The 12909-nt window shown below is 41.2% G+C and overlaps 1 protein-coding gene across 1 annotated transcript in view; it reads right to left on the bottom strand.

The window, feature by feature from the left end:
- FOXN1 (forkhead box N1) overlaps positions 1-12909 on the bottom strand; it is a 126383-nt gene that overhangs the window by 48587 nt on the left and 64887 nt on the right. Inside the window, exon 4 of the mRNA XM_088477809.1 lies at positions 4204-4656. Coding sequence (XP_088333935.1) covers positions 4204-4656 — 453 coding nt within the window. The remainder of the gene's footprint in view (positions 1-4203; positions 4657-12909) is intronic.

Genomic DNA, 12909 nt, shown 5'->3' on the forward strand with positions numbered 1-12909 from the left:
CGCCGGGATCCCATACCCAACCCATATATATATATATATACATATATATATACATAAGTATATATATAGATGTTGAAAGACATTTGATATGTTTAACTGACAAGCGTACAAGCGGTGTGCATATATATTGAGCAAATATCACCTACAATTTATTATCAAAGATACCGCACTATCAGGCGTTTGTCTTTACCCCCTGTTTTTATCTTAGAGAACCACCATTGAACCAAGCAGCAAAATGATAAGGACAAAGCAGCCAACCATTTGAAGGAAGAGCATGGTGTAAACTATATTTAGTATCTAAGACTTGAGAACCACTACAAGTACACTTGACAGACTACAGATAGCAGCGCCATAATTCCACCACTTTTTGCATATATATATATATATATATATATATATATATATCTCAAACCACAAGTCCGCACACTCTGACATTATTCAATGAATGGGTGCATGATCTAATTTCGTTAAAAAAAATAAAGAAAATATATATATACACACACACATACTTCTATCCTCCGTGCGCTACACATAATACAGAAGCTCCGTGTGAATCGGTAGCGCCGATTATCTTTTCATGCAACTTTTTTACCTTCAAATGCATCTTATTCACGAATAGATAGCACAAGCAGCTTCTGCTGATTAAAATGATATGCAGCATGCCTACGTTCTGTGTGCGACTGTAGGTGTATCTGCATATGAAACTCTACGTTACAGTGTTACAGATGCTGACAATGTAACGTAGCGTTTCGCATGCAGATACATAAGACGCATCTGAAGGTGAAAAGTCGCACGAAAACACGATCGCCGCTACCGAGTCACACCACGACATGGTGCGACTAGAAGGGCTCTTTAGCACGCAAGGAGGCTAGATGTATAAAGACACATCTGTATATATATTAACATATATAAAACCCCACTTCAAATTCTGTGTTTGCCCCTGGGGAAGATTCTACTGAACACCAGCCTCCACCAAAGGCTTATTTGCTAAAGGGGTCTATTTACTAATTATTACTAGGTTATTCCACTAAAGGGGTCTATTTACTAAGCAGTGTTATAAGACAGAGTGAAAAGTGATAAGTCTGTGATAAGGTGCCAGCCAATCAGCTCTCAACTGCCATCTCACAGGCTGTGTTTGAAAAATGACAGTTGGGAGCTGATTGGCTGGCACCTTATCACAGACTTAGCACTTTTCACTCTGTCTCCTAACACTGCTTAGTAAATAGACCCCTTAATCAGGCCATGCGCTAGAGAGCTCAGTAATTATCCAAGTGGAGAATCCAATGTATGACACTATAGAAATCCAGCATGCTTATCACGTCTCTCCTCCCATTCATGATGCCCATGTACTACTGCACACTCTGGGGGTGATTCAGAGTCAGTTGCAGTTGTATTTTTTGGTGCAGCCGCTACTGAGACTTTATGGTAATCCCTGATTGTCATCATACTGAGACGCACTCCTGCAGTCGGTGTGCGTAAAAATTACTCACTATTGGCAGCCCAGTGACCTGGCCAACGGACATTGCACGTGCCTACGACAGGTGCAGAAAGTCTGACTCACCATGGGCACTGGTGTCGGTGTATCGGCGTCTTTACAGTTTCTGACACTGACACCACCCTTGATGCGCTCGCAACACACCTACAACTTGTACACAACCCCTTTTCCCGTTACCACCCAGAAACACCCTTCAAAACTACATGGATCTTCATGCAATTTCAATCTGCTTTCCCCGGCAGTAAACATTGTGACGCATGCACCGATGTTTTACCTGCTCCGACTCCTAATCGCCCCCTCTGTCTCTAACACGCTCGGCCAGGGACTGATGTCAATGATCAAATATTCTCTGTACAGCATTGCAGATTATGTGTGTGCTGTATAAATAACCTTTAATAAATAAATAATACATACTGGCTGATATTACTCTGTGTAGATAACTGGTAATAGTTTCAGGCAATTAACACAAACCATTTTTACCCCTCAGTATTAGTTTCTCAAGTAAAATTGTAAAGTATTCAAAAGTTCAAAGTACAAAATACATTTTACAATAGTAGAGTTAGTGTGATAGCTGTACATATAGTTCTGTGCAGAGGGCATGCAGATCAGTGACACAGACACAGTAGACTATAATCATAATGAACAGACAGGAGAAAGGTTAGAAGCAAGATGTTAGTAGACAGGTACAATGATAAAGGGCCTGATGCAGAGGTGAACGGAATTAAAACATCAGACGCAAGCACCCGATGCTTTAGTTCTGCACATGTGCCCAGATGATGTCTGCTGGAGGACATATATCGGAATAGCATGGAGATCCATTCAATTTCAAAGGGCGTTCCTGTGCGGTGACTGGGAGAGGGGGTGGATACTGGTGTCGGGCGCGTCAGGGGAGTGTTGGTATAAGAGACTTCATCGAAAGACGCTGTTCCACTGGCATCGGTGGCCATGTACCGTCGGACATTCTGAGCAACCATAAGGATGCTCTAATGTCTGATGAAGCGGCGGATGTCTGATTGCTGGTGGGTCTTTAGGGACATGGGCTGATTAGCACTGCTGCTAGATGGTAGACGGTGCCCATCGGCCACGGCATTGCCATGCAGCTGCATAGCTACTGAGTCCACCTCTAAATCAGGCCCAAAGTATGTTAGCACAGACAGATTGAGCACATAGCAGTAAGTGAAGCAGCACGTGCGTACTTCTCCCCACACTCATGCTCACTCACACACACAGCAGTGCAAGAGCCAATACTTGCCCCAAAAGATGGTGAAACAATGAAAACACCAGAATGGTCATCTATCCACCCGCAGGGTCCAGAGCCAGCTGCTATAAAGGCATTAAAGAGGTTTATTTGGAGCCACAAATCTAGGGAGACCCACCTTGGAGAATAATAAATAAGTAAACAAGAGATATCTCAGAAGTACCATATTACTGGACAGCGCAAGAAAGTATTTGTGTGCAAACATTAAGGGACCTATTTATTACTATATGTCCCCTGAACATTATGTGAAAACTGCAGTTTCAGCATGATTTAAGTATCCCTGCTATTTACCAAATGCTGAATGCAGGAGATATCACAGATATTGACTGCATAAAGCTGGGAAAGGCAGGATACCTCAGCCCCCCCCCCTCCCCCCGCTTTAAAAAAAAATGTGGACTGTAGAATTCGGCAACTTACCAATGTTCCATTAAGCTTAGCGTTAGCCGCTGTGGCCTATAGGCTATAGCTCTCTTCAGGTACCTCTTTGGTAGGTGTCCAGTACAAACATCTAATTTAACAAGCCGATAATCAAGAGGCAAAATAGATTTTTATGGGATAGCCGCTATTTGAATGCGTTATCCTTCCATTACTTAAATGATAAATAACCATTTTTATTAATCTGTGAATAACTGCGATAATGTATATTAAATAAATAGGCCCTTTAATATGCATATCAAATGACAAAGTTTCCAAATGAAAGCACTTTAGGTGGAACTGATACTTTAACACCCTTCACCTCCAAACCATCATGCCCTTCTCAGTTGGAGGGACTGTCATTAATCAATGGGACATCTCTATGAGTATTGTGTACATGTATGGATACGTATAGCTTTGAGAAACATAATTCTTCAGAATTTATTACATCTTGTCTGTTTTTTTTTATTTTTTATAATAATTCAGAGTTACCTGGCACTGTGGCGGATATAGCACTAAAGTCAACCCACAAGCTTCCCAACTCTTGACAGTGGCACAGTTGTTGGCATCCTCGGTTGCATATAAGAGTTCCACAGTTTATCAGTGACACAGATGAATTCCTGCTTATGCATAGGTATTCTACATGTATGAAAATGTGTTCTTATTTAAAAATGGATTATGTATTTGCTTTGTATAACAATGACACTGTCTAGGATGCTGTGCACAAAGCACATATTCCAAATGAGTCTATTTGCAAAAAAGTTATATTTTTAAAGTGGCTGTTAAAAGTGGATTAATGCATGCACATGTGATCTAGGAGTACAACAGACCCGAAGAAGCTAAACAAATATATTTTGTCCATCACCTGACAACATTGGACTTGGTTTGGAAGGTACACTGCTCTATATATGACACCGAGTATTATAGTGTGATGTCACAGTGGTAGCAGGGTGACTTGTATAAATATTATTTTCAATACATTTCTCTGTATGTGAACAAAGTAAAATCTGTGTATGAAGTCACATTATAAGCTTACCATCATCTGTGATCCTTCATCATGGCTGCTGGTGTATTGTATCGAATTACACCATGACGTCTCAGATGCTATACCAGGAATATGCGTGGCAAAAGATTCATTATCTTCAGGACAGGGAGGTCCACAGACATCTTCAAAGCTGTCTATCCCATCCATACCTTTGAAAGGTTTCTCTCCAAGAGATAAAGAATGGAGGGTATCAGGAAAAACATCACTGAATTGCCTTTTGTAAGGGTGGAACTGGTTTTTTCCTTTGATGAATTTCCCATAGCTACTGTCTGTAGGGTCATCACAACTGTATCTTCTGTATTCTTCACTTGGAGAAGATTTGTCTGGGAATCTCATAGGAATGTGGTCTTGAGGTGACAGAGAAAGATCAGGGCTCATTGATGAATCTGAGCTTTTTCTTTCAGTCTGGCTGTCAGAATCATGTGTATGTCCACCATAGCTGTCCTGAAGGGAACAATAACGGCAGTTATACTGTAGTCCATGGGCAGTCACAAAATAAAACATGTCTATGGAGGAACATAGCATTATAATAATAGCATAACCAGATTAACCAAAGCAAAGCCACTGCTATCTCAATGATGAAAATGCTTAAGATGCTGCAAACAGTTCTGCATATAATATTAGTGAAACTGTTATGCTGCCCATCCACTAGCAGACTTGTCCCTGAAAGATGAAACATTCACAAATCGTTCATCAATTCCTGATGATCGTTATCGTTAATGTGCATGAACGATTTGTGAACGATTGCACAAAACGACCATAGACAATAGACCAATGATTTTCAAAGCAGTGGGATGAAATATTTATTTAGATTTATTTATGTTGGTCGTTGGTCATTAGTTGTTCCGACTTTGAAACCGTGCACCGATGCATGAACGATGGAACGATAACGATGTCCAATAACGACTAATTGACGGGCAAAGCAGGACTACGCAAACGACCGGTGGGATCGTGCATCGCTGGTCGTTTAGGGCATTTTACTGCACGATTTGCGGACGATTTCCAAGCAATTGAACGATAATGACGGTCGTTATCGCTCAATCGCTAGGTTTAATTGCCTAGTGGATGGGCAGCTTTAGTGTTCACAACATATGCTGGTACCGAGTGTGATAAAATATATGCTGGAACCGAGTGTGATAAAATATGCTGGAACTGAGTGTGATAAAATATGCTGGTACCGAGTGTGATAAAATATGCTGGAACCGAGTGTCATAAAATATGCTGGAACCAGGTATGATAAAATATGCTGGTACCGAGTGTGATAAAATATGCTGGAACCGAGTGTGATATAATATGCTGGAACCAAGTGTGATAAAATATGAGGGAACAGAGTGTGATAAAATATGCTGGAAACAGGTATGATTAAATATGCTGGAAAAAGGTATAATAAAATATGCTGGAACCAGGTATGATAAAATATGCTGGAACCGAGTGTGATAAAATATGCTGGAACAGAGTGTTATAAATATAAGGGAACAAAGTGTGATAAAATATGCTGGGAACAGGTATGATTAAATATGCTGGAAAAAGGTATGATAATATATGCTGGAAAAAGGTATAATAAAATATGCTGGAACCAGGTATGATAAAATATGCTGGAACCGAGTGTGATAAAACATGCTGGAACTGAGTGATAAAATATACTGGAAACAGGTATAGTAAAATATGCTGGAACCGAGTGTGATAAAATATGCTGGAACCAGGTATGATAAGATATGCTGGAACTGTGTATGATAAGAAGCAAAGAACACAGTATAATTAATGCAGATCTCCACCCATATTTTATTACTTTGATACACCACTACAATTGATAAGATGATTTGTGAGTTACTGTCAGAATATTTTTCTTGCCTTAGGATTCAAAAACATTTAAATGAATGAGCTTATCTGCAGCTCTAACAGTTAGCTATTAACTGATTGAATTAATGTTGTGACATCTATGTAGGTTCCCTGGCAAAGTTGTAGTGAGACCTGGATTTGGGGAAAGGCCATAGAGGAACACACCTAAGGGGCAGAGACATATATGGTTTAGTGATTAGCAATATGTTATCCAGCAAATACATTTTTTGTGTTTGTATTAATTGTCATTTTATTTTTTATTTTTTTTATTAGTGTTATTGCAATTATTTATTGGTTAATTACACACATGATTAATCATTTATTATATGAATGTATCTTTAACATCATTGCTCTTGTTAGTTTTCAAACATATAGACAGACATGAATGATAGTTCTAATTATTTGTAGAACATACTTATTTTATACACATTAGCCTGATCATGTAAGTGCATATGTGTGACATAAAGATGTATTTCGGTGCAAAATTGATTCACTGCATATACAGTAGGCACAATTTGTATACTTACTTAGATTGCATATAGCTTAGTGGCAGCAGGGTGAAACAGTGGTTAGCGGTACTGCATCACAGCACTTGGGTTATGAGTTCAATTCCCAAGAAGGGCCCTCTCTGTGTGGAGTGTGTATGTTTTCCCATGTTTGTTTACGTTTCCTCTGGATGCTCCAGTTCCTCCAAACACCACAAAAACATACTAGTAGGTTAATTGGCTGCTGATTAAAAATTGAACCTAGTGTTTGTGATTGTGTGTTAGGGAATTTAGGGCCTGATTCAGACCCACTCGCAAGCGGCTGTCCGCTCGCAAGTGGGTCGATGTTGTGCTCTGCGCATGCGCACGACGGAGGGAGCTCCGTCGTGCGCATGCGCCAGACGCGACGAGCGAAGGACTTTCCTTCGCTCGTTGTGTCTGATCAAAGGGGGCGTGCTGTCGATGTTGATTGACAGCACGCCCCCTTTGGTGGGCGTGCCGGGGGCGTGCCTCCCTGACGGGGGCGTTCCCACGGGAACGCCTCCCGTCAGAAGCCGGCCCACTGACATCACTAGTGATGTCAGTGGGAGTGATTTTGGCTCTGATAGAGCCAAAATCACTCCGGGGCTTGCGGTTGAAAACCTCAACCACAGGCTCCGCCTCACAGTTTTGATGGTCGCGATGGTCACGACCATCGCGCCCATCAAACTGCACGCTCGTATAGGCTGTGGGTGGTGACCCACAGCTATACGAGCGTCCAGGAGGACGCTCCATTTTTATGGAGGGCGGCCCTCATTCAGAGCGTGCGCTCTGCTCAGAGCGTACGGCTCTGAATGAGGGCCTTAGACTGTAAGCTCAAATGGGGATTACTTGATGAATGCAAATATTCTCTTTACAGCGCTATGTAATTGGTACCTACATTTTGTTACTCCTCTCCTGGATAAGCCTGTAGGGGAGATGCAGTTGGACACTTCGGGGGATGGGCCCAGGGAAATCACGGATCTGCAAGGAAGGGGCAGGGCTAAAAGACGCAATTTGCGTCATTCTAGCCCCTCCCCCATACGGATCCACTATTCCTGGAATTACCTCCCGATCCTGCCCACTTCACTAGGAAATGGGCGGGATGCGGGAGAACCACCCACTCTTCCAGGGTTGCGGGGGACTGCCCAAAAAATCATGAGTCCCCCGCAACTTCCGTGAGAGTAGGTAAGTATGAATTAGTGGAGCTATAGAAATATATGCTAATAATAATAATCTTACACGTGTGGCCTTTGCACTTGGAGAGACATATTAAGGGCACAGCTGTTTATATAAATGTAAATATGCTATATGCTATTTTTGTCTGTGAATTTTTTTATTGTAATTTATGGACATTTTGTGACCATCTCTGTATCAGCTCCATAATCTATAAAATATTGCAGAAATTAATTTTAAAACAGAATATTTATTTTATTGTTGACCCAAGCAATCAAATTATTTAGCCAAGAACTATTCTCAAGAAACTACGATCTGTGATTTGATGTTTTTTTAAAAAAACCAACAACACACTTTTGTAAACTACTTACTTTGCAAGCAACGTTATCAAAGACTAAACTGTACGTATTCTAAATATAAGTACACACACTGAGGGTATATGGGTTATAATGTTGACTAAACATTAGTCAAAAATGTAAAGTCAGCATATGGGTTTGTCTCATGACACTACCTGACAAAAAACAGCAAGTACTCTACATGCCTGAAAGCAATGCCTGAAATCCCATGCTGCATGATTACTTTGTAAGAGCGCATACAATTTTATTCACAGAAGGCCACATTTACAGTGCCAAGTAAAAGTGGGCATTTTGCATACAAGTTGAGTAGGCACACTTCCAAGGTTGCATCTGTACTATAGCCACATGTCTCTTAACGCTAATAAAATTACAAAAAATGTTGGCGCTGAGTTTGTAATACAGTGTCACTATCTAATTGGTTGACTCAACTTATAGTTACAGCTGCAAAGAATGCACTGCTCAAAAACTGACACAAAGTATAGAACAAACGGATTCTGCACTTGTTATACTTGAAATACTTATTAATTGTAAGATGGCAGAAATTAATACCAGTCAGGACTCAGTTATGTAAATAAACAAAATAATTAATTTAGGGGCATATGTATCAAAGCTTGATGTGAGATAAAATTGTGAAATATATATCACCAACCAATCAGCTCCAAACTATCATTTCTTAAACACAGCCTGCAAAATGTAAGTTAGAAGCTGATTGGTTGGTGATATATATCTCACAATTTTATCTCACATCAAGCTTTGATACATTTGCCAATAAAATGACATAACAATTTGCTTCACAATAAAATACGTCTTACAGAAATAAAGTATTGCTATACATGTTGAAAATGTATCCAGTGTCCTATTTGTTAGTAAACTGTAGCAGTACTTTCGAAAGATTAATATGTCTTTGGAAATCCCATGAAACAGTATTGAACGTCTTAACTCCTGTCAATCTGCAATCAATTAAACGATTGAATGGATTTTGATCCAAGGGGGGTATATAAGTACCGCTGTGTTGTAATACAAATCAATAGCAGATATATGCAAAGTTGTGGGAATATTTCAGATACTGTAATTACCAGACTTGTGAATATAGCCTCTCTTCACGGGAATTTCCTCAGGATCAAACCGACAGGTATTAGAGAACAGTGCTGTGTTAGGTTGCTCAATCCACCGTCTCAGGCAGCTGACAGTTCACTGCCGGCTGGTGGTCTGCCTACAACTCTGCGATGTCCTGGATCAATCAGCCCACGTTGTTTCAGACTGCTCACAGCTTGCTGCCAAGCAGGCACAGAGAGCAGGCTTACAATAAATCAGCTGCAGCTTAGAGGTTCACTGTTCACCTTTCAAGGTCCACTAGACACTGGATCATCAACTGGGTACAGGTCACCTAAATGCGTATCGTGCAACCCTATTCCCGAAGTTATCGCACAAAAACAGGCAAAAAGTTTTCATCATACAGTGTAGGTGAATAAATGTGCAAAATCCCTATTTTTGGCTAAAAATGAGGGAACTTGGTTCAGAACTCTTTGGACCCACCCCCACCCCTAATAGGCAAAAATATTTTTTCAATTATCTTAATTCTCCCTAAGAATGACATGTCATTTTTGGGGTGAAAATGTAAAAAGTGTTGGAAAATGGGTTTAAAGTACTAAGTCAGGCATTTTGGGGGGAGACAGGTGTTTATAGATTGCAGGAGGCTGCAGCAGGTGTATTTTTTTTTTTTTAAACTGCACTTTATAGACACAAATATATACTACCACCCATTTTAATGTACCCACAATTTAACTACAGCAATTATTTTCTCCAAAAAATATTGCTTTTTATCATTTTTCAACACTTATGTAAATATTTAAAGAATGTGTGTGCAGATGGCGCACAAATGGACGATAAGTGCTAAAGGGAAAAAATATATATTTATTGAAGTATTTTGTTTAAAATTTGGAAAATTAATATAAAAAATTAGTGATGTAAAATAGAACAATAATTATGTTGGTTAGTTAAAAGAGATGGCTGTTTCTACTCAGTGACTTGGAAGAACAGTTCTGATGAAAAATAGGTACTGTCCTTGCATCAATATGTCTGTATGTGTATAAGTAGTCCAACTTCAAAAATCTCTAATCTTCACGGAAAAATGAAAGCAAAATCTTAATAAATAAGAAGAAACTGAGAAAATTGTAAAAGATACTAAAAGATTATTGATGAGTATGATAAAATAAAAATAAAAATGAGAAAATAAAAATAGAACCTAAGTTCACCACAATGGGATAAGGTGAAAAACTTGGTGCGTGCACCTGTTTAAAAAGAGGGTTTGGTGGAAAAGAGAGAGTCCTCCTTCGTGCGGCCCTTGTATGATGTTTGGCTGTTTGGGTAATTTTTTAAATCCCTGCAGCTTGGTATGCTGTTCCCTCTCTGTCTGGTGCCGGGGCCCCGCTCCGTGATGTTTGCAGCTTACCTCTTCTCGAAGTCTTCTGTAACCAGCATCCTGGTGTTTCCTCCGGATGGGTAAGTCTGTAGCAAGCAGTGTCCAGCGGCGAGCGTGCACGCTGTTCCGCACCGCTCGTGTGTCCCTGGCACACTAAAGAGAAGGGGGGTGTTTCCAACGCGTTTCACCCATCCAATGGTCTCGGGCTTTGTCATTTCACACAATTTAAGAACCCAAAATAATTTTATTAGGGCTATTAATACACTTCTATAGTGATTTCCTATGTCAGTTAGGCTTTTCATGGGGTACAGACTGATTTCCCCAAAACGTGCTGTACTTTTTGCTGGTTTTGGCATGCACAGTTTTCGAACATATCCGTTTTTGTGTCTTTTGTAATAGGATAGGGCAAAAAATGAGAACGTGCAAAGTCGAAAGGCTCGAAAATATCATACCAAAATTGCTAGAGCAAAAACCTCTCAGACGTTAAGTTTTAGTTTTATCGTGGCTAATTGAATCCGTCCCATAGTTGTAAGTTACTTGTAACTTTAAGTAAAGCCCTAAGCAACAAAAATGAGATACAAATATATACAGGTGCTGTGAGCACATGCCACCGGGCTTTTGAATGGTAGAAGATGGGGTAAGGCACAGTATAATACTTCAAAGTGTTTGGGACATCCATAGTGTGTGACCTTACCCCCACTGTGACATGACCATGTCATCTGCCCGATTCCCATGACTCCAAAGTTTAAAGATATGCGAATGTCAAGAACTCATGCCTTGCGAAGGGGGGGGGGCTATGGGTATACCGGTACCGTGCCTCGAGGTCCATAGGGGCACAAACGGGCCTGCGGACTCACTGCTCCAGCCGGCGCTACACAACTAGACAAAAAATATCAATCAAGCCAGCTCCCATCCCCTGGTGACAGGGCTGGTGCAATGTCAAAATTGTGCCACGCCATAGTGGGCGTAGTGCAGCGGCTGCCAGGACCCATTCCCACTGTGGAGCTCCCTTGTAGCCTGGCTCAGGCAGTAATGGGCTCTTTCATGTGGCTCAGATGCAGCCCGGATTTGACCTTGCAGTCGGCATTGTGGTGGAATGTCATAGGTCACATTGTAGGTCACATAACCGCACACCGTCTCTGTCCATGCTGGCTCAGCAGGCTGTGGTGGTGAGGGGCCGAGGGCTGAGGAAGGTTTTGGGGGCTGAGGAGGGTGATGGGAGCTGTCTTTGAGGATTGTGATGGGGAGCTGAGGAAGGTGCTAAGGTCTGAGGAGGGAGATGAGGGGCTTTTGGGCTGTAGAGTTGATGAGGGCTGAGAGTGGTGATGAGGGTCTAAGGCTGAGAAAGGTGATGAGGGACTTTTGGGCTGAGGTTGGTGATGACTGCTGAGATTGGTGATGAGAGTCTGAGGAAGGTGGTAAGGGGTTTTTGGGTAGAGGATGGTGATGAGGGTCTGAGGCTGAGGTAAGTGATTAGAGTCTTTTGGGCTGAGGATGGTGATGAGAGGCTGAGGATGGCGACGAGGGGCTGAAGACTGAGGATGGCTGGCTGCAGACACCCTCCCTCCTACCTCTGAGGCATCCACTGCACTGTCAACAAGAAGTCCTTGGAAGGTATCGCAGACAGTGTGGTAAGTTATAGTGTATTTTTACTTTATTTAATGGCTGTGGGATGTGTGGGTGTAGTTCGGGGGTGGTGGTGAGGAGGTTAGGTCCCCAGAGACATCAGTGTACCGGGCCCCAAGATTTCTGTTGCCAGCCCTGGTAGAACGCAAGAAAATATTAGAATTTTTTTTTAATTGATTTTTCAAGAAAAAATAAAATACAAAGATATGACGAAAGGTCATACATATGTACTGATATATGCCAATAGGCAAAGGAACTACAAGGATACACGACTGGCCCAAATATTATAAAGGTCTCATGGTGCGTACACACGGGACGGTCAGTCAGCGATAATGATATCGCCAACAGATCTCCCTGCACCTTCCCGGTGTGATGGATGAACAATATCATTCATCCAGCACACCACCAACCCACCAACAATGGACCAGGGTCCCTATGTAACCTAGATGCACGGCCAATGGACGATATCATTATCGTCCATACGTGCCTGCGCATCGCTGGTCGTTTGAGGGTTGGAAGGCACCAAAAAAATGAACGATCTGAACGGTAACGATATGAATGATATTGTTATAGTTCATATTGTTAATTAAAATCGTCCCATGTGTATTCACCATCAGTGTTGCATAAAATATAACACAGAGTGGAACAACCAGTGGCCACTTCAGCTAACAAGCTAAAATACCAGAGACAATATTGAATCAAAGGTTAGAAAAGTCAACTTTTTCATTAGTTTAGGCACCCCAAATTTTATTACAATATTTTTTAATTGAAAAAT

This window comes from Taudactylus pleione, unplaced genomic scaffold (assembly GCF_031769625.1).
Source record: "Taudactylus pleione unplaced genomic scaffold, aTauple2 ptg000203l, whole genome shotgun sequence".
In the NCBI taxonomy this organism is placed as follows: Eukaryota; Metazoa; Chordata; class Amphibia; order Anura; family Myobatrachidae; genus Taudactylus; species Taudactylus pleione.